General features: G+C 39.5%; 2 protein-coding genes across 2 annotated transcripts in view; one reads left to right on the top strand and one right to left on the bottom strand.

The window, feature by feature from the left end:
* The window catches only part of Cdc5 (cell division cycle protein 21), a 23000-nt gene extending 6696 nt beyond the window's left edge, over nucleotides 1-16304 (top strand). Inside the window, exons 9-16 of the mRNA XM_074086686.1 lie at nucleotides 389-464; nucleotides 550-642; nucleotides 1118-1289; nucleotides 1578-1766; nucleotides 13581-13786; nucleotides 14670-14832; nucleotides 15032-15171; nucleotides 15289-16304. Of these exons, the coding sequence (XP_073942787.1) occupies nucleotides 389-464; nucleotides 550-642; nucleotides 1118-1289; nucleotides 1578-1766; nucleotides 13581-13786; nucleotides 14670-14832; nucleotides 15032-15171; nucleotides 15289-15426 (1177 nt within the window). The 3' untranslated portion in view covers nucleotides 15427-16304. The remainder of the gene's footprint in view (nucleotides 1-388; nucleotides 465-549; nucleotides 643-1117; nucleotides 1290-1577; nucleotides 1767-13580; nucleotides 13787-14669; nucleotides 14833-15031; nucleotides 15172-15288) is intronic.
* Nucleotides 15705-22400, bottom strand: Fancm (FA complementation group M; the record flags this gene model as incomplete). The annotated part of the gene is given in 6 exon segments (XM_074086685.1): nucleotides 15705-16824; nucleotides 18060-18159; nucleotides 19260-19423; nucleotides 19824-21832; nucleotides 21929-22111; nucleotides 22276-22400. Coding segments are annotated over 6 exon segments (2803 nt in total), but the record flags the coding sequence as incomplete, so codon positions are not given.

The following is a 22400-nucleotide window of genomic DNA, read 5'->3' as shown; positions in this document are numbered from 1 at the left end:
AAGTAACCTTACTCGTTTGTGGCGGTACTCGACACGCCTTTTAGGTAACTTCACTCGTTTGTTGCGGTTCTCGTCACGCTTTTAAGTAATTTTGCTCGTTTGTGTCGGTCCTCGTCCCGCTTTTTATATATTCTTACTCGTTTGTGGTGCTGCTTAGTCTTTCAACCACTATATCATCCTCGTATTTTTTTTTAATTAAATGTCAATAAGAAAACTCGACATTTGCTTGGACAAGTTATGTTTATTAAAATTCATGGTGGCTTCATGGTGGCCTATATTTTACGCTATGTTTTTTCTGCTACTTTTCGTAGGTAATGTTAGTCTTAAAAGTACTCTCAAGTATCGTTTCTTCATGTAATAAATAAATAAATTCTTGTGGTTTTTTTAGGTCATCTCGCAGCGAAGTATCAACTCCAGGGAGTTTTGCGACCCCTGGCCGCGGGCCCACACCCTCAGGACTTAATGTATGTTATTTTACTAATAATCTTTATAATTAATTAGTCTATGGTTATGTTGTTCACGAAGATAATCGTTTATTATCTGCTTCAGACGCCAGGCCTGCGAGACAAATTGAGCATCAACCCGGAAGACAGACTGAGTACGGGCGATACGCCGCAGCAAGCCAACCAGTTACAGAAACAGGTATTTGTCAAATTATTGCTTTAACGTAACAGTCTTGCTTACGATTGGCTCATTTAGTTATCTAACCAATCACAAACGTGAAGCATATGACAAAGTTGTCAAACGGAACTCTATTAGCGCCAACTATCCTGTCGGCCCGTTAAGGCTAAAAAAAAGCTAACCAATTTTCGACCACTTCTTAGTATCCGATGGGGCTGAAATTTGCTATACCTACTTATGTAAATCTGGCGAAAATACCGTTTAATTTGGTAGTGAAATCCCCACCGTGACGTCACCGTCCGGCTAGGATGGATTCTATGTAACACTGGAACGGTTCATGGTTGAAACTTGTTACGGACAATATTTATGTAGTTTAGATGGGATTGCAAGTATAGTCAGCAAAAAGCGTTTTCGACATAAAAACTTTTTAGTCTTGTGGGTCTAAAATTGTTAGTCTTCTGTTAATTAATAATAAAAAAAAAAACAATTTCTCCAGCTAAAGTCGTCAGTCCGCAACGCGCTGCAGTCCCTGCCCACGCCGCGTAATGACTACGAGATAGTGGTGCCGGAGCAAGGCGCGGAGCCGGCCGAGCCCACGCCCTCCGCCGCCGCCGTCGAGGACCAGGCCGATGCGGACGCGCGCCTGCTGAGAGACCGGGAGGAGACGCGTGAGTCACCCGCGACCTTCTAAAGGTCTCTACCCATTATACCGTATACAGGGCTGCTTGAAAAGTCCTTTTAAAAAGTTAGACAAAAAATCGGCTTCGTTCGGCCTCAATCGCGTGCCATTCGACTGGTCGCAGGCAACCAGTAGATCCGAAGGGACGCGGTCGCCTTCCGCGGCTGCCGACTCGGCGCCGTCCGGTCGGCTGCCGCAGCGTACTCGAGGAGCCGGTGCAACACTCCGCCCGGTTCGCTCAGTGGGAACCGTAGTTAAGTGACTTGTTTACGTGTAGGTTTGGCGGCGCTAGCGCTGCGTTCAGTGGCGGGGCAGCGCGGGCTGGCGCGGCCGAGCGGCGTGAACGCGAGCGTGGTGCGCGCGCGCGGCGGCGCCCCGCTCACGCACCTGCAGCGCGCCGAGGAGCTGCTCAAGGCCGAAATGGTCACCATGCTGCATTACGACGCGCTGCACGACCCGCCCCCAGGTCAGACACCCATGCCGCTGCTTAAACATGGTGGCTCATTCAGATCAGTCAGTAAAAAGTCGGAAACTATAAGACATACGAAGATCTGTTCATAGGAACTATGTCATCGATTTTAGTAACAAGAAAACTGCATACATTTAAAAAAAAACTTTTATTCAGCTCGGGAATCGAACCCGGACGTTTTGAAAAATAAAACTTACTTTATTAAATAATATGAAATACAATGCATTTTATTCATTCTAGGTACCGTGTTTCACAGTAACATTTATTGCTTCTACACTGCCGATATCCAAATAGAAATAATGTATGTATTTTTCAAAAGGACCGCGATTAATTCCCGAACTGAGTAAAAGTTTTTTTTTAAATGTATGGATGCAATTTTTCTTGTTACTATAATCGACCGATCTAAATGAGCCACCCTGTATACAAAAAGGACACTGTTAAGGAACAGAAAACGGCTCAAGCGATAGAAAAATCGTACCTTTCCAGTCGGTGTAGGGTGTCGGCTGCAGGTTTAGTACTTCATCTGAGTTGGGACCATTTCGTGGCAATATTTGTTTCAGTTTCTGTTTTTCTTTCTTTCTTCATTTAAAATGCGATTTTAAAATAAAAACTTTTTTTTATTTGTGTCAAAAAAAAATTTGATCTCGAGTTTGTATCCGATCCCGGGAAACATCGAGATAAAAAGTATCGAATGGTTTTCCAGATGCCCAGGTACTTTATATCAAAGTTAATTCAAATCGATCTGAACCGTTTTCTGAATGAATGGAACAAAATTAACGGATGTACGAGTGAGTTACTGTATGAGAGATTGGCCGATGTTGCCAGACTAAATTAACAATAATTCCTAAACATACTGCCCCGGGAAGAAATCTGTAGGATTTCTTAGGATATTATGGATAGATTTAAGGAAAAGATTATCCCAAGGTTACGACAAAAAATACTTAAAACTATCTGTTGATTATTGATGATTAGCCACAATCCTACAACATAACTTAATACTAAGAAAATGCGTGTGAGGGTCAATTTTGAAATGGAAGTAGACACAACTTGGATACAGGTCGTACCAGTTGGCTATCTGTACCAGTTCTAACCGTAGCTACGCGAGCTACCCCATCCCGTCCTGGCGATAAGGAAGTTATGCGAGCCAGTTTCCAACAGTAGGGTGGAGTGTTCCATTCATTATTACTACGATGTCGTTGATTTTGAGATTATTGGTAGGCTGGAACCATTTGTTTCGGCGTTGCAAGTGGTGTAAATATTCTAAATTCCAGCGACGCCAGAAATGTTGAGACAAATTTTGTACAAGTTGCCAACGGCAATGGTTCACATTTCCTTTGAACGCCTGTTCTGGAAGCGACAAGAGGTTATCTCCTATGAGAAAGTGAGCCGGGGTGAGAACATCAATTTCAACAAAAATGCGTCCATGAAAATGATACGGAAAGAACGCTCAGATAACGACCCCAATAAGGGTACTCATAAAGGTGATAGTGAACTGTTCTCCGTAACTTGAGATTTTTCGCGATTTTACGTGCCGCTTTCATGTTTTTGTATTGACGTATTCTTTTCAGCCTGCGTTAAAACCAATTCCCCGTAGATTTCGCTGGGTAATCTGAACCTCACGACCTTGTCATACAATTTTCGAGGAAAACGTGAAGTTCTTTTAAGTAATTATTGGCCACAACGAAATTTGTGCCACAGTCCGAGTAAAAGTCAGTGCATAACCCACGTCTACTAATAAAATGGGTAAGACACGCTAAAAAACAGTCAGTCGATAAATCGGATACTAATTCAAGATGACAAGCCTTGGTAGTCATACACACGAAAATGCTAAGGAATGCCTTTCCTATAGGTGCCCTTTTCAGTTTGGAAGTCTTAATATGGAAATAGCCAGTAAGTATAAAGACCTAATAGTTGTAAACTTCAGATGGTAAGTGCATTCTACAGAAGGCTGACATTGGATCTAAAGCATTCATGCAATTATGACTGGCTGCTAAAAGCAACCTTGCGCATTAATCCAAATTTGAGCCGCATTAGAGACCTAGCGAATAAGTTCTTTGTTTTAGTACCCCAGGTAATGTTCTTCCCCGGTAAACAGAATATGTGATTTGGGAAGAAGGACAGATTGAGTCCGAGAAGGGTTAGAGCAGAACATAAACATGGCCCACGAACGCGAAGAAGTCCTTGGTCTAAATATGGAGACAAATTCTTGAGTTTGGTTTTATGGGACAAATTTTGACTCACCAAATTAATTTCTGTCGAAAATTCAGAGGTCTGAACTATCCTGATCAACGAAAACAACGCGTCTCTCCACTCCTGAAATGTAAATGGGCCGATGACCTTCGAGTATGGATGTGTCAAATTATGGCTGAATCGTAAGCAGTATCCATGTACCTTGACCAGTTTGTGTAAGGAACTGTATTTTGTGAAGAGCTCTGTCGTGTCAGGTTCAACAACCGTAACTTACAAACTTCCAAGAGCACAGTAAATGTGAAGTTCCCACGTGTAAGTACAGACCATGATAATGATTTATTATGAGGATTGTCAAAGGATGTGATTTGGGAAGAATCACAGGGTGTTTCCGATCATTTGATATATTAGCGTTACATAAACGCCCACGAACGCGAAGAAGTCCTTGGTATAAATATGGAGACAAATTCTTGAGTTTGGTTTTATGGGACAAATTTTGACTCACCAAATTAATCGTCAAACCGAGCGAGGAAACTGAACGATCGAAGATCAAGCGAAATACAAGACCTCTCTGTAAAGAAATGTAAAAAATCGACCTTCGGATGGAGTGTCAAATTATGGAGAATCGTAACTATCCATGTACCTTGACCAGTTTGTGTAAGGAACTGTATTTTGTGAAGAGCTCTGTCGTGTCAGGTAAGCAGTAACATGTAACCTTAAAAGGGACAATGTATTTGTGTCATGAACAGGAGAGTCCAGATCCGTCACATTCTTTGTGCCAAGCCAGATTGACCCTTTGGCCATGGAGAGCCCGTTTGAGCGGATGTGAGGACAGTTCCGATGGCAGCAACCCGCGAGATGCAGCGTCCGCCGGATTCATAGATGAAGGAACATACCTCCAATGTTCTGGTGAAACTGTTGGTCAGAATTTGAGAGACTCTGTTGCCTTCGAACATTTTTAGTTGATGGACAGGAGCTCGTATCCAAGATAGCGCAATGCTAGAGTCGCACCAGGCGACGACCTTATGAGGAACTTCCAATAACTCCGAACAGTGTTTCAGAAGTCTCGATAAAATTAGAGCGCCACATAACTCTAATCGAGGAATCGTCATCTTCGTTTTGAGAGGAGAGACCTTGGACTTTGACAACAAAAGATGAACTTGGACCTCGCCATCGGTCCTCTCAACCCGAAGATAGACAACTGCCGCATAGCCTTTAAGAGACGCGTCACAAAAGCCGTGTAACTGAAAATTAATGCCATCAGCAGGCAGAATAAATCTGCTCAGTGTAATGTCTGATAATTTTGAGAAGTCCTCAATGAAGGCGAGCCAGTCAACTTGTTCTTCATTTGGCAATGGGTCATCCCATCCAATGCCGAGCAACCACAATCGCTGCATGAACGCCTTTGCTGTAAAAATTACTGGCATCAGCCAACCACAAGGATCATATATGCAGGCAATATTTGCGAGCACAGCGCGCTTTGTCATTCCAGTATTTAGTATTTTTCCATGATACGTAAACGCATCAGACACGGGGTTCCATTTAAGCCCAAGCACCTTGACGGAGCCCTCATTTTCTGGTTCAAAAGACATTGGACTTTGACAGACATCATCAGGCAAGTCAGCCAAAAAATCAGCATTGTTGCTCGACCATTTACGCAACTCGAAGCACCCCTGAAGCAATAGACCGATTAATTGACGTCTATACATCCGAGCAGTTTCAAGATCAGGAGCTCCGCTTACAACATCATCAACGAAGATCTGGTTTCGTAATATTTTACTTGCGTCAGGATGCGTTAGCTGTCCTTCTTCTGCCAACTGTAGAACACAGCGCATAGCCAGAAAAGGCGACGACGAAACGCCAAACGTCACTGTTCGCAAACGGAATTCCTGAATCGGATCGTCACTATTTTGGCGCCAAAGGATGAGTTGATAGTCGCGATCATCTGGATGAACGAGGACTTGCCTGTACATGGCCTTGATGTCACACATAAATGCGACAGAATTAAATCGAAAACGTAATAAGATATCTACGATGCTTTGCTGCAGCTTGGGCCCAGCATGCAGAACATTGTTCAACGAAACACCTGTGGACGATGGCATCGACGCATCGAACACTACTCTCACACGAGTAGTAGAAGAGTCCTCCTTGATTACGCAATGATGAGGAAGATAGTATTTACCACAACCTGGGGTACCGGAAACTGGCTCCATGTGATTAAGTGTGAAATATTCATTTAAGACCTTTTGATATTCTGCCTTAAGTGGCGTATTCTTATTTAATCGTCGTTCCAGTGACAACAATCGCCTTGTAGCCAGTTCCCGACTGTCGCCCAACTCAGCTTGATTCCCTTTGAAAGGAAGACGTACAATGAATCTTTTATCGCAATCGCGAGACATTGTTGCAGAAAAATGATCCTCAATGACCTGGTCATTCGGGTCAGACACTGAAATATTAGGGAAATGTTCGATCTCCCAAAATTTTTCAAGACAATCATCCAAAGTCACGTGACATGCCATTGGCTGAGAAACCGAATTGTTGAATTTCGATGCATCACCAATTATTATCCAACCAAAAACAGTAAGATAAGCTGCTGGCAAATTATCAGAAGGCCAAACCTTCTGACCACAAGAAATGTCATTATAAATGTCACTCCCTAATAGAATATCTATTGGACGAGACCGGTAAAACTCATCATCAGCAAGCTGTAGATCTTGATAACTTGTCAGAATGTCCGCAGACAGAGAACTAGATGGCAGGTTGCCAGTGACCTTATTTAAAATGATAGCCGACACACACAGTAATGGCTCATCAGAAAGTTTCGGTTTCAAAAATAATGTTGTCAAACCACGAGACTGGTGTGGGACATTTGACCCTACCCCCACGGATTGCAACAGGCTCATGACGATGCTTGAGGTGCAAGCGTTGGACACATTCTTCAGAAATAATGGAACACTGAGATCCAGGATCTATGAACACACGCACTGTTTGAAAATTACCATCACCATTACCAGCCAGACATGTGGCAGTACCAAGCAATATATTGTGCAAGCTTGGTTTGTTGCCTGCTGTGCAAGAAGACATGACCATTGTGTTGTTAACCTGTGGTGGTTCAGGCAATGTGTTTTCTGGCTGGCCCACAGATGTAGAGTTCGCAGGCAGGTTTAGAACTGCCAATGACTTAATGGCAGGTGTTGACGTTGTTGGGTTTGCACCAGACGACGAACAGATCAGTGTGTGATGTTTAGCATGGCATACCTTGCATTTATGTAATGAAGTACAGTCATGGTACCTATGAGTCCCAAAACAGTTGAAACAAAGGTTCTTTGATTTTAAGAAATCACGGCGCTGCTCTATAGAAAGAGCCTTAAATTTATTGCACATGTACAAATAATGATCTAAATTGCAAAAGCGACAGCTGATTTCACTCTTTCGCTCTTGAACATGCATTACAGTTTTAACTGTATGCGGAGCATTGAACTTGGGATATGATGCCTTAGGGGCAGCACTAATACTTGGTTTTGCAATAAAAATGTTTTCAGTAGCCTTGCATCTGTTTTCTAAAAAATCAATAAACTCAGTATACTTGGGGATATTTGCCGGTTTAATGGTTAATTCAAATTGACTTCTCACTTCATTTGGTACCTTTTTTAGCAGAATATGTAGCAATATAAAAGACCACTCGTCCGGTTTAAATTTCAATGCCCTAAGGGCAGCAATATGTTCGTTAAATGAATTGAGGAAGGGCCTCAGTTCAGACTTCATATTGGTAACCACAGGTAAAGATATTATGTATCCTAAATGAGTATCGGCAATTAGGCGGGTATTTGAATACCTATTTTCCAATAGTGTCAACGCACAGGCATAATTTTCATCAGTAAAAGGCAAATGTTTCACTAAATCAAGAGGTTACTTAGATAAGCAAGAAATTAAGTAATGTAATTTCCTTACAGGTTTCATTGATGAGTCTTCATCTATTAAATTTTTGAAGATATTTATGAAGTTAATCCAATCAGTAATTCTACCCGAGAATGTAGGCAGTGTAATACGCGGCAAGTCACCCCCTTGATTATGTGAAACACAAGTCGCATTCGAACTGCTACTTGGATTAGATTCTTGTTCAAAATACATCGCGTACACCTCCTTTATACGATTTAACTTGACATCATATTCCATAAACTCTTTTAAATGTTTATCCGCGTCGAAACCTGCGCGTTTAGACGCCTCAACAGAAATATAACTCTCGATAAACTCACTTTGGATTTGTTTTAAATCGCCACAACGTAGTTTTAATTCTGAGCGTTTGGATTCATTTTCGATGCAACTATTCGCACACTCACAAAGTAAATCTATTTGCATTTTTGTCACTTTATAACGTATTTCTACAGCCATTTTAAATTACACCACTTGCAAGACAATAATCACCAACACAAGTTTCAAACGTAAATAAAATAACAACGGATAACCTCAAGTTTTGACGATTCTATGTTGATACTTGCTTGACATTTCAAGCATTCATTCGTTCACAAATGGCGCTTTGCGTTTCGTTATCGCCAAGATGGAACAAGGTTTTAAAAATGAAAGAATTGACCGAACGAAACAAGTACAATTTTAAATGTATAAGTCGAGCAACCCTTCACTCACACACAGCAATGACAAAACGAAACGGTTCAACTTCACTTCAACTATAAATAGTTAGCTATAGGTTTGAATCTACCTACCTCTTACTTGAAAATTAATAACCTATCTTTACGAATTGAAAATTACATACAAGTTTATGTGTAGGAATGTTAACTGAACAAATTATATTTCTCTCTATCTTATTTTATGCAAACTGCAGAAATCGACACAATGTTTTGCAACAGATAATTTTTCAGTATGAAGTACTTTAGGTTTTACGTAAATGATCTCGCCAGTACAGACAAAAGACTAAGTTTTAATTACGAATGCAATCAATGCAGACAAAATGTACGGGAGGCTCAGACGTTTTTGTTAATTTGATGATTCGACAGATCAAATTGAACTTTCCAAATGCGAGAGCAGGGAAATATGGCGGACAAGGCAGTAACCTACGCGACTTTTCAAGATGGTGAATCGGTTCGAAGGAACAATTTTTATGTTAAGGAACAGAAAACGGCTCAAGCGATAGAAAACAATCGTACCTTGCGTCCAGTCAGGTGTAGGGTGTTGCCTTCAGGAATTTAGTACTTATCAGAGGCTTCCCACGTTGAGCGGCGCCGCTTGTCTTCAGGATGTAATGGTTTTTGTGGTACACCTTGTCCGTCAGTTTATACGTCACAAATTTAAGTAACATATATCAAAAAAAATGCAGAAGGCAGACAGAACTCACAAGAACTCGGGAAAAATAGAGAAAATTGGAAAGGTTTGGCACAACGTGCTAGGAGGTACTTCAGGAAGAGAGAGAGTAAAAAAGTCGATCTGAACTGAACGTTTTCTGAATGAATGGAACAAAATTAAGGGATGTACGAGTGAGTTACTGTATGAGAGATTGGCCGATGTTGCCAGACTAAATTAACAATAATTCCTAAACAGACACAGATCAAAAAGTTCTTTTATCACAAAAATCGCATTTCCAACGGAAAATCAATGTCGGCTGCAAGGTTGACATCATGCTGAGTTGGGACCATTTCGTGACAATATTTGTTTCAGTTTCTGTTTTTCTTTCTTTCTTCATTTAAGGCGCGCTTATAGAAGAATTTTCGGTATTTGAGGGGGTGAAGCAGACGACGCGGTGGAGGCGAATGCAGGGCGCCTCGTGCGTCTGTCACGCAGCCCGTTGACGGCCTTATTCTGTTTGTATCCGTATTCTGGTTAATGTGAATTCCGGATTTTTCCTTAAAATTATAATTACACATTTTTTTGGTTTAATAAAGAAAATCTTCGTTTAATATGAATAGTCTTGGTAATAAACAAATTATTTATGCCTCTTCATGCCCACAGTTTGATTTGTAACGTAGGTAATGGATAGACATTTAGACTGAATAGGTCGATAGATAGATATGACAGATGGCATGCTCTTGTTTCGGAGGCCAAGACCCTCTTTGGGTCCCTGAGCCAAATTAGTTAGTTAGATAGCTTATTAGTCTGGTCAACATTTAGGATACTTTATGTTACGGAAAATAAATATTTTTGGATATAATAAAAAATTGCTCTTAATCGGATTCCGCGCGGACGCAGTCGACGGCAACAATTAGTTTTAAATAAATTTATAGCTCTTCCAAAATTGTCTGGAGCACGAAGCGATGCTTTTCTTATTTTCATGACTTGAGAAGTATGGATATGTAGGAGAAAGTTATTTATCTTCAGTCAGAGGAGATTCCAAAGTTGATTATCTGGAGCATGAAGCGATGTTTTCGCTATTTTCGTCGCTTGAAAAGTATACATATGTAGAAGAAAGTTCTTTTTCTTCAGTCAGAGGAGGTTCTACAGTTATTTTTCATGAAGATTCTTTTTCCCTTAGTGGCATTCCCCGAGCTCGACGGGAATCAACAATTTCGGGTAGTAACCAGTCCATATAAAATGAAATTAGTTTGTCTTTCATTTTTTTCCCCAAAATGTATCATCTATAAGTATGATTACTGTTTTGAGGTGATGATTTTCACCACTCCTCACAGCAAATATACACTGTGCTCGACACGTGACATGGAGACCTTGGATCTGGTCATACCAGTTACTATTTTTGTTAATTTCAGTAGTTTTATAGTTTCCTTTTCATAATTCTACATCTGAATTTCGTTTTCCTTGATACATTTTTCAAGTCCATTTCTAAAGGCTACACTTCAACCGGGCACTTTATTTCACTTTTACTTAAAGATGATATATGACATTTTGGGAGAAAAAATTAAAGACAAACTAATTTCAAAATTGAAAATACAAACTGAAATATAGATGCACAGAAAAACCAGAAAAGAAGACCAGCATTGGATATCGAACCCAGGTCCTCGGTATTCCGTAACGCGTGCTATACCGCTACACCACTGCTGGTCCACCAGCAGTGACCAGCAGTGGTGGTTGACCGGCAGTGGTGTAGCGGTATAGCACGCGGTACGGAATACCGAGGACCTGGGTTCGATATCCAGTGCTGGTCTTATTTTTCTGGTTTTTCTGTGTATCTATATTTCAGTTTGTATTTTCAATTTAGGTTTTACGGGATGACCGTAAGAGAAAAAAAATGGAATGGAAATAAAAAATATAAAAAGATTCCAAAAAACCAATCTTGATTTACGTGAAGGTAAATTACAAATCGAAGTTCCTATAATAAATAAGTCGCTGATAAGGTAGGCGGTAGGCGTCGTAATGTACGGTCTGGTACACACGGACCGCATTCCAATTGCAATCCGGCTGTAAAATGGCAGAACTACATCAGAACTGCGTAAGAACTGCACTCCGACTGCCTAAAATGGCAGTTGGAATGCAGTCCTCTGACAGTCGGGTCCAGTGCTGGTGCAGTTGTACTAACTGCGCAATAACTGCATCCAAACTCCCATTTTGCAGCCGGATTGCAGTTGGAGTACATGTTTTTGTCAATAATTTACTAGTGCAACCATCTTATTTTATTAAAATAATTTATGTTAAATAACTTGGCTGAATGCAAGATATTACCTTTGCCTGCAAAAAAGTGAGAAAATCTAAACTAAGATCGAAACTGTTGCATCTACTATCAGAAATGTCAGTGAAACTGTCAAAGGGATCAAGCAGGGCTACTACGAAACTCGAAACTAGAAGTTCGTGTCGTGCGGTCCCTCTGACACTTATACTATTTAATACGAGAGCGAGAGGGACGGTACTATACGAACTTCGAGTTTCGAGTTTCGTAGTAGCCGCAAGGTTCGCCGCATGTTCGCCGTGAGTAGTATAGGTTATAAAACGTGCCTACAATTTGTATGGCAGTCGCGGTAGAATCTGGACGAAGCCGTCCGCGTCCGTGAGCAGCCGAGGCCCGCGCCAACCAGCTTGCGGTCGTAGTACGAATGTGAAATCCGCTCAGCAGGGCTGCTACGAAACTCGAAGATCGTGGGTTGCGGTCCCTCTGACACTTATACTATTTAATACGAGAGCGAGAGGGATGGTACGATACGAACTTCGAGTTTCATAGTAGCCGCAAGGTTCGCCGCATGTTCGCCGTGAGTAGTATAGGTTTATACAACGTGCCTACAATTTGTATGGCAGTCGCGGTAGAATCTGGACGAAGCCTTCCGCGTCCGTGAGCAGCCGAGGCCCGCGCCAACCAGCTTGCGGTCGTAGTACGAATGTGAAATCCGCTCAGCAGTGCTGCTACGAAACTCGAAGATCGTGGGTTGCGGTCCCTCTGACACTTATACTATTTAGTACGAGAGCGAGAGGGACCGCACGACACGAACTTCGAGTTTGGAGTTTCGTAGTATCCCTGCTGACTCGGCCCGACTCCGGCCGGTCGATTAGTGTGTGGTAGGTACTTACCGTTTAGGTACTCTAATGCTTCTCATATGTGCTCTGAGTTCACTTATGCGTCTCCTCTTTCGCTTAACTTTTTTAATACTGCGATTACCCATATTATTTGCTCTCAAAAGTAGTACTAGCGCGTTAGAAAAATGTGCACAGGTCCGTCGTCGACTACGTACACGCGTGTACTGGCGACTGGGAAATACTTGGCCGCCGCCGCGCGCTAGAACCGTTTTATTTTGCCAAAGACGAAATAAATTGGTATGATTGATGCACTCAACCTATTGAAAATCTATGAAGCATAAATCTAAATCTACTAAAAACTATTTAATAAAGCAAATTTTGTGTTGATATTCATAATAGTTTTCATAATATTTGGTTTAACGTGTAAATGAAGGCTCTTTTTCAAAAAAATAATCTATCGAGGTTTTTGTCAGTAATCGTGTTTTTGATGAAGTCAAAAACTAGCTAATACACTGAAAATATACATATTATAAAAAAATTGCAGTTGTAAGTATTGTGTAAGTATATTTTAAATAGTTTCTAAAATTGTAGTTTTCACTACGTACAGCGCCTTAAAATGCGACTTTTAAAATAAAATGAACTTTTTTTTATTTGTGTCCCTTTTTTTTTAAATTTGATCTCGAGTTTGTATCCCGATCCCGTGGAAACATCGAGATAAAAAGTATCGTATGTGTTATTCCAGATGTCCAGGTACCTTTATATCAAATTTAATTAAAATCCATCCAGCCGTTTTAGCGTGAAGGAGTAACAAACGTACACACGCACAGAAGTTCTAGTTATAAGGAATCTATTCCAAAGATATTTTTGGAAATTAATGCATTATTATTAATTATTTATTAGTCCTGTGTGGTGTCTGTCGGGTAAGAATTACACCTCTCCATTTCTTCCGTGGATGTCGTAAGAGGCGACTAAGGATATAGGTTTAGGTATACCGTAGGCGACAGGCTAGCAACCTGTCACTATTGTACCGTTTTTGTCAAACTTAAAACCTAAAATTGCTAAAAGTGGCTCCGAAGCGGTAACTTTCCGTGTGTTCTGGTAGGCAGAATGCCATTTGGGAATACAGGCGTGATGTTTGTGTGTGTGTTTATTTGTTTATTATTGTAATAGTTTTTGTGGCAACGCGATTTATTCGTGCTAACTTTAAGAGTTTTCCAGGTGTAGACAAGAAGCGCGCAGTCCAGCTGCAAGCGTCCCACCTGGCTTACCTCGAGCAGCATCCGTACGAGGAGTTCAGCGCCGCCGAACTGGACGCCGCCAAACAGGAGCTGCAAAAGGAGCTGGAGGTGGTGCGGGCCGGCATGGCACACGGGGACCTCAGCCTCGACGCGTACACGCAAGTGTGGGAGGAGTGTCTGGCGCAGGTAGGCTATCGGCAATGGACCACATTTCCTTATGAACGCCTGTAGAAATTGATGACATTTTCGATAATTTTTTTAGACGTTTTTTCTTCTATTAGATAACCTGGAAACTGTAAGAGAATCTTATACCATATCAACAAAAATGCGTCCATGAAAATGATACGGAATAAACGCTCAGATAACGACCCCAATAAGGGTATTAATCACCAATAAATAGGCGATAGTGAACTGTTCTCCGTAACTTGACGACTTTTTGCGCGAATTTTACATGGCCAGCTCTTGGCACTGTTTTTGTATTTGACGTATTCTTTTTAGCCTGCGTTAAAACTCAATTCCCCCGTAGATTTCGCTGGGTAATTCTGAACTGACACGGCACTTGTTGGCCAACTCAAAAGGGCATACGAAAGCATTTTTTTATTATTTTCTCTTACAAATAAAAAAATTACTCGCAAATGTGATGAAAAACATGTTATGTCGCACGGGCGGTACTAGAATTATGAACATCGACTCATTAAAGCCCTTAGTCTTCGACTTCGACTTCTAATACACTCGTTCGTAATTACTTATTTACCGCCCATAAGACACATGTTACTATTACTTCGAATATTCGAAATAAATTTTCGAGTTGTGGAGAATACCCTACCTACTACCTATATTTAAGAGTGACGGAGGGAAAAGCCACTTCAGTAAGTATAATAGACCCAATAGTTGTAAACTTCAAGAACTATTATAGTGCATTGACTACAGAAGGCTGACACAGGTAGTGAAGAAACCATGCAATAAATATGACTAGGCACACAGCGGAAAAGCAACCTTACGCATTAGTTCCCAATTTGAGCCACATTTGTGATTCCTAGCGACTAAGTTCTTTGTTTTATTTCCCCAGGTATTGTTCTTGCCCGGCCAAAACAGATATACTCGCGCGAATCTGGCGAGTAAGAAGGACAGATTAGAGTCGGCGGAGAAGCGGTTAGAGCAGAACAGGAATCACATGGCTAAGGAAGCCAAGAAGTGCTCCAAAATGGAGAAAAAACTTAGAGTACTAACAGGTAGAGTAGACTATTGAATGAAAAAAAACCAACAAAGATCAATGCTTTTGATTACAAAAACTGTATTTACTAATTTTTGTGTTTGCGATCAAGTATTGTTAATTATCAATCACTCTTGCGAAACGCAGAGAGGCAATGTTCAAACAATGTGTTTTTTTTTCTATTATTAATATGTATTTTATTACAACGCTCTTTGCAGGTGGATATCAAAGCAGGGCGGCGTCGCTTATAAAGCAATTCCAAGAGCTACAAGATCAAATAGAGCAAGCCAACCTGGAACTCTCCACATTCAAGTTCTTAGCGGAACAGGAGAAGGCTGCCATTCCACGTAGGATAGAGGTGAGATTCATTAATTTAGTTTTTTTCTTTTTTTATAGTCGGCCAAGTAAGTGGTTTTACCATTTTATAATGTCTACCATACAAAACTTTATCTATATATATTTTTTTTTATTCCAGTCATTGACTGAAGACGTCAATCGTCAAACGGAGCGAGAGAAACAATTACAGAAGCGATACGCAGAGCTCCAAGCAGAAATAGAAGACCTACAAAAGAAAAGAACTACCAAAAAAGTCGACCAGCGGATGGAGGAGTAAATAATGAAGAGATAAACTGCGCAGATTAGTTAATGAATAGGGCTTATAATGAATATACAAAATCTATTTGAAAGTTGAAATATGGATCTAGTGTAAGACGAGGTGTAATTTAAATACGGAACAATATGGTATTTGACACCATTATCAATAATTCCAAAGAACTGCCCCTATACCACAAACTTTCCAATTGCTAAAAATCTACATAATTGTCACCTTTTTGTATGAGAAAGTCAACAATTATGTCGATTTGTAGCATTTGTATTTTTTGTTGTATACAGTTGCCTGGAATCGCGTTTTGACAGATTATAAAAAGTAAATTGATTAGTGAAAAGCAAATGGCTTATTAAAAAATAGAAAAGCCAAAACTCTCTGCAGAGTCTGAACAAATTGCAATTGAATTTTAATAGGACAAGCAGCAAGACAAACACGTACATTATAATGCCTACAAGTTGCGTGCCAAGGCACGTAAAAGTGCGGGGAGGTCACACATGTTGATTATGATTACTTATGACTTTTGATCCCTTTCCACGCATTGTAATCACCCTGATTCTCAATTACGGCCTAGCTACAACACCCCGCGGCCGGCGAGGCGGTGGGCTGTTCCGTTCATTGCTTGATTTACACACTCACTGCGTATTAAAATGGCAACACACACATGCTATGTATTTCAAAATAGCTTCCAAAGACGCCGGTTGCGCGTAGTCGTGCCTTGGTCGTGAGTGGTATGCCTGTGTTATCTTCTTCTTTGGCAATGTTTAATAAGGTAGGGATAAGTATTTAAAAATATATTGTACACAAACAATATCTGATTATAAAAAAAAAGATAAAAATGAGTAAATGATACGCCAATATTAAAAATAAAAACTATATTTCCTGCAGATTGACTGTCCCATTTAATATTATGAATAAATAATTGAATAAAACAATGCAGTTTTATTATTACTTTTAAGGACTGTCATGATTAGGCACAAGTTATAACTGATTCAAGAATATTTGTAATGTATAAATAATCATCATTCTACAAATTCTTATTAGTTTCATATTATAACATAATGTTTCACAATGGTAACATCTGACAGTACAGTTTTTTTCTATTTTTCTTCATAATCTATCTAACGGCAGCACTATTAATTTATATCACAGTTTACCTATATTCCAGGCCAGCTGGACACTTCACTAACTACTATCGTCTGAATCACTTTGGATCAGTCTTTTAGCACTCTTCTTTTTTCGTATAACCAAGGGGCTGTCGCCATTTTTAGTATTTTCAACTTCGCACGACCTTGTTTTGGACTTTGTCTTATTTTTCCTTTCTTCTAGGATGATTTCTGCCATCTCCAATTCTGTGACTTCATTGACTTGCGTCAAACCAATATGAGAGTCCACGCAGAAGCTGTCCTAAAATAAATATAACATTTAGGGGATGTTTCACCATCCATTGATTAGTGTTAACTGACGGTTAAATGTGATGCCGTCTCCATCTATTCGAACAAAACAAATAGAGACGGCATCACACCTAACCGCCAGTTAACATTAATCAATGGATGGTGAAACAGCCCCTTAATCTTTTTTTTTTTACCGTACAACGGCAAAACCTACTAGACACTGGCAAAATTGCCCTCCAATGGACAGAGCCATTTTTTTTAAAACAACAAAATCATTTTCTCAAAAATGTCCGTAAAAGTTAAATAAATAAATAAATAAATATCACGGGACAATTCACACCAATTGACCTAGTCCCAAAGTAAGCTTAGCAAAGCTTGTGTTATGGGTACTAAGCAAGGGATAAATATAATTATATAGATAGATACATACTTAAATACATAGTAAACACCCAAGACCCGAGAACAAACATTCGTATTTTTCATACAAATATCTGCCCCGACATGGGAATCGAACCCGGGACCTCAAGCTTCGTAGTCAAGTTCTCTAACCACTAGGCCATCTGGTCGTCAGTTGACATTATTCTTTACATATCAGAAGGTGAAGTGCAGTATTTATGGTCAGCCAAAAATTTAAAAGTTAAAAAGATTGCAGGCGCGCTAGCTCGACAATAAAGAATTAGCGCGCCTGCAATCAGTCACATATTTTTTTTAAGTTAAAAAGGCCATGGAAATGTTGGCACAAGTCGTATACAGCCTAGTCTAATAGCCGGTATCAGATATTTTGTTGGAACTCCGGACTTTTTCTATTGGGTCTGAAATAGCTTGTGGTGTTTTCGGTTGAAAAATACATCTGCAGTTTATTTTTAATGAAAAAAGGCGGGAAAGCATAAGAAAAATATTGAAATAAAATTAAATTTTATAATATATTTTGAGAAAAAGTTTATTCTATTTCAGAATTATTCACCATTTTTGGGAAAAGCTTTATATTAGTCTCGGCTGGAATAGCAATTGCTGGCTTCGTATTCAGCCAGCAATTGTCTACTTCAAGGCCACGACAATAATCTACTATTAAACATCGGTGGTTATTAAAACCAAAAACTCGAAACATATTGCTGCAACAATAAATATTAGAACAAAACTAGACTAACGGCTGAAAAGTAAGGGGCTGTTTCACCATCCATTGATTAGTGTTAACTGGCGGTTAGGTGTGATGTCGTCTCTATTTGAGTAAGTAAGTATTGAACATACCATTTCGTAGGAGTCCTCTTCTACAAATTGCGAGAGTACTTCCTCGCGTTTAAACCGGGACGGCAGGGAAGGGATCTTGAAAGCTCCGTTGACTGTGCCCCTGTTAAAATAAATAAAATAAAAATAAAGCAGCGAGGGGCAACATGCTAATTTGTAGATTTGCACGGTTTACAACGGATGTCAAACTAACACTATTTAGGGCATTTTGTACCTCCTCTACACGTGTAGTATGGATGACGCACACGAAGCGCCTTTGTAATACATTACGTGTCCAGTACAACAACATCTTCAGAATGCTGTTAGAGCTCCCACGCCACTGTAGTGCTTCAGGTAAGTTCGCGGAGGCGCGAAATGAGGGGTTTCATGCCATCAGGCGCAAAAGAATCGCCTCGTTGCTAAGACGTGTGAGGAATAGCCGTAACGGCATTCTGAACATGTTGGCTGAACGTCGTGATTGCCCTATGTTAATGTACTGGGTGAGCATTATGAACGGGGCGGTCACATTAATAACTATTTTTCTATTTTTAGAGTTCCGTACCCAAAGGGTGCCAACGGAACCCTATTACTGAGACTCTTGTCTGTCTGCCTGTCCGTCCGTCTGTCACAGGGCTCTATTTCTTGAGTCGTAATAGTTAGACACTTGAAATTTTCACAGATTACGTGTTACTGTGGCCGCTATAACAACAAATACTAAAAATATAATAAAATTAATGTTTAGACGGGGCTCCCATACAACAAACGTGATTGTTTTGCCGTTTTTTACTTGATATTAATAACGGTAACAGGTAGACGCTTGAAATATTCACAGAATCTTTGGTTGTTTAATCAATTTAAAAATAAATAATTAAATTAAAATAGAATACATATTTAGGGGGGCTCCCATACAATAAACTTGTTTTTTTGCAGATTTTTTTGATAATGTCTAATGTTATACAGATAACGGTACGGAACCCTACGTGCGCGAGTCCGACTCGCACTTGGCCGGTTTTTTTTGTTTGTTGATTGCAGAATGTACCTATACTAACATCTAGTCTGTAAGTTATTGCTACTGTTTCTGTTACCACGATAAATTATTTTTATTTTATAGATGTTTTGTCACGTGCTTAGTTTGGGAATAGGTCATTATTTGTTGTCATTAAATCATTAATTTGTTTCATTAATTGTTCCATAAAAAAAAGTTACACATAATAATATTCTTACGTGACGGATCGCATGTAGTGCGCTTGCATGTCCTCCTGCGAGAGTTGGTCGTCGCAGATGAAGTCGGCGATGCTGCCGACGCTGTCGTCCGACAGCTCGTCGCCGCTGCCGCCGTCCGACTCCTCGGCTTCTAGCTCTAAGAACGAGTTCGGCTTCGGCTTTTTCTGAAAAAAATATTTGATAAGCTTAAAAAATTAAACTTAGACCGAATACCTGCTTCATCGACGCTTTATTTTTAAATTTAAGTATTGTTCCATGGATGGACACCTATATACACTTATTTTTATTTATTTTCACATTATGTGTATATATATATATAATTATGTGTATTAAGATATTAGTATGTATATAACAACAGCATTGCCAATATTACCGCAAGCGAGCGAATTAACTCAGTAAGTTTAGATGTATGGTTAGGTAGCCAGGTAGGATATATATACGAATTTGATGCTAATAGGTATAAACCTGCGAACCAATTGAATGGTGTGTTTGAGCAGTGAGGCTTGGTTGCTAGGCTTGTTGCCAACTGTGTTTGTGTGATTTGTGTTTGTTGTGAACACTTACCTTTCTCACTTTATGGTTCGTAGTTGATTTATGAATGTCATCGTTCGGAACCACTCTCTGACTTCTCCCTTTAGCATCATCAACAAAGTCATCGTCGCTGTCACCGAATGTAATGTTTTTTCGCTTTTGAGGAGTCACTTTACTGGCATTACTTTTGAATAATAGCTTAGCGCTACTGATTTGACAGTCACGTCTAAACACTTGAAGCATTTCTAAATTTTTCTTGCAAATGTACTCGTCCTTGTCAACATTTTCGTCCTCTATTTCTTGATTTATTATATTATCTCTAAAAACAGGATCTTTGTTTTCTTTTTGGGAAGAAAACATAAAGTTTAGATTACTATCGTTACTTTTATCACTTGGTATGTGAGATCGGTTGAGAGCAGCCAAAACCTTTTCTTGCAAAGTGACTGCTTTAGGATTTGTATCTAATTTCGGCTTCTTAGGGAAATATGGAGAAGCGTTTAGAAAATCAAGTTCATCATCAGATCCCAACTTTCTTTTACTACTTAAAGGACTCCTTATATGTGCTTCTTCCGCAGATTTACTAAAATGTATGTTATCATTCAAATTCCCTGCATCATATATTTGAGTGCTTTCATTAGAGTCACTGTCACTATCAAGCACAATCAGACTCTCAAGCTTTTTGTCCTGAGAAACAGAAATACTGTTATCAAGTGGAGCATTTATATTATGAGCTAATTTTTTTTTAGTAGCCTGCGTCAAAAGTATTGGCGATGTACTTCTTTCATCTTCTTTCTGTGCATTGGAGGTTTCTAAGGTTTTAGAAACGTCGAGCTTTTTTGCGCATCCGCCATTCGTGTTGATCATTTCTACGAGCTGCGTTATTGTAAACATACTTTTGCTAGTTGAATCTAAAACTGAATCACGATTTGAAACTGATTTGTTTGATTCTTGTACGTTATGCTCAGGTGTAACTAAGCTATTAATGTTCTTATTATTTGAAATGATATTTCTCTTGATATTGCTAAATGGTGTTGAACTTTTTGGTTGATTTTTTCTCGTGCTTAATTTAAATTTTCTCGCTTGACTACAAAGAATAGGTGAAGTCGGCGACTTTAATGTAGTCGTACTCATCACCTGCCCTGACAAAATTGAAGGGCTAATAGGACATTTGATTTCGGATTCCGCTTGTTTCACTTCGGTTTTATTTACAATTTCGCTGGCGCAGAGACTGTCTACTACGTTATTTTCGTTTTTAGGCGGTGTTCCAGGAATACTATCATCTGAACTTACAAAGATATCTTCAATACTATCCAATCCAAAAAAACCTAAAGCTTCTTTAGGAACACTAGAATTTTTAGCTTCCGCTGAAGCATCTTTAATGATCGCTTCTTCAGGGCTGCTGTCAGCAAATATGTCCTCGATGTCTCCCAAATCGAAGTTTTTGTCCAAATTCTCAGCAGCTTCCGCATCTTGTTTAGTTTCTGGTGGAACAATTTCATTTGGCGGATCGAAATCGAATTCCAAGTCAAAGTTGCTGCCTTGGATTTTACTAACTTCAACGGATGTGTTGTCTCTATAGTCTTCAAACATGTCTTGGCTCATGTTCACCTTTTTTCCGCACATCAATATTGATTCAACGTCTATCTCATCTATTAAATCAAGGTCTGGTAACCTAAGATTACTTAAAAATAATGGTTTAGTCATTTTTCTTCTGTGCCTCTTTATACTATCTATGAAAGCACAGTTGCAAATATTTTGGCAGATGTAACAGTGTCTCACTGTTGTGTTATCTAGACTCAAGTCTACGAATAGATTGATGAGGCTGGTGGGTATGCTGCCATCATTTTGAATACCCAGATCATTAATAAGCTTAGTGTAACTTTTTGTTGACTTTGTGGCAGTACTAAAGAGGGCCCTAATGTCACCACATTTTTTTACTGGAGATTTGACTACTGAAGCTTTTGGTTTCTTCTTTGGCGGTTTAGGTTTTTCTGGTGTAGGTGCGGTGATATTTTGAGTCGCCAACTGTTGGGTGTTGAATACTGAAAATGTACGAGATAAAATAATAATACTGTAAACAGTACTTTTTTAGCGAGACGTCTATTTTAACCACCCTATTTAGGTAAGATTCTACTTACTCGGATTTTGAGTAGAGGTGGGTAGATCGAATCTTTTGGCGTCACTGTACTGCAATAATGATGATAAAATCTCACTATCTTTTGAATGTCCTATATTTACAGTACTCTGTAAATTTCTCTGCCATTCTAACCACGTCGACAGATTTATATTTTCATTCACACTCATTTGCGATTTAAATGCAACTGAAAAATAAAATAATAAAATGTAAGATTTGAAGCAAACAAAAAACAATAACCAGAGCCTAAATAAAAGCTTCTTCCATTTAATTTATTCTATTTTTTGACAGGGTGTCATCTTAGCCTCAAGTTACTTTGATTTGCGTGTACGTACGAAGCATAATGCTTACCTTTATTCATAGCTAAATACTCCTTAGCTCTTTGGAAATAATTAGTATCTTTATAACCGTTCGGGAATAATTCATCGAACTCGTCTTCCGTGACAAAATATTCTCCTTCTGTAATAATCGAAGGT

This window comes from Choristoneura fumiferana, chromosome 4 (genome assembly GCF_025370935.1).
Source record: "Choristoneura fumiferana chromosome 4, NRCan_CFum_1, whole genome shotgun sequence".
NCBI classification, from domain to species: Eukaryota; Metazoa; Arthropoda; class Insecta; order Lepidoptera; family Tortricidae; genus Choristoneura; species Choristoneura fumiferana.
The sequence above is the reverse complement of the archived record's forward strand: the minus strand, read 5'-3'. Positions and strand labels throughout refer to the sequence as shown.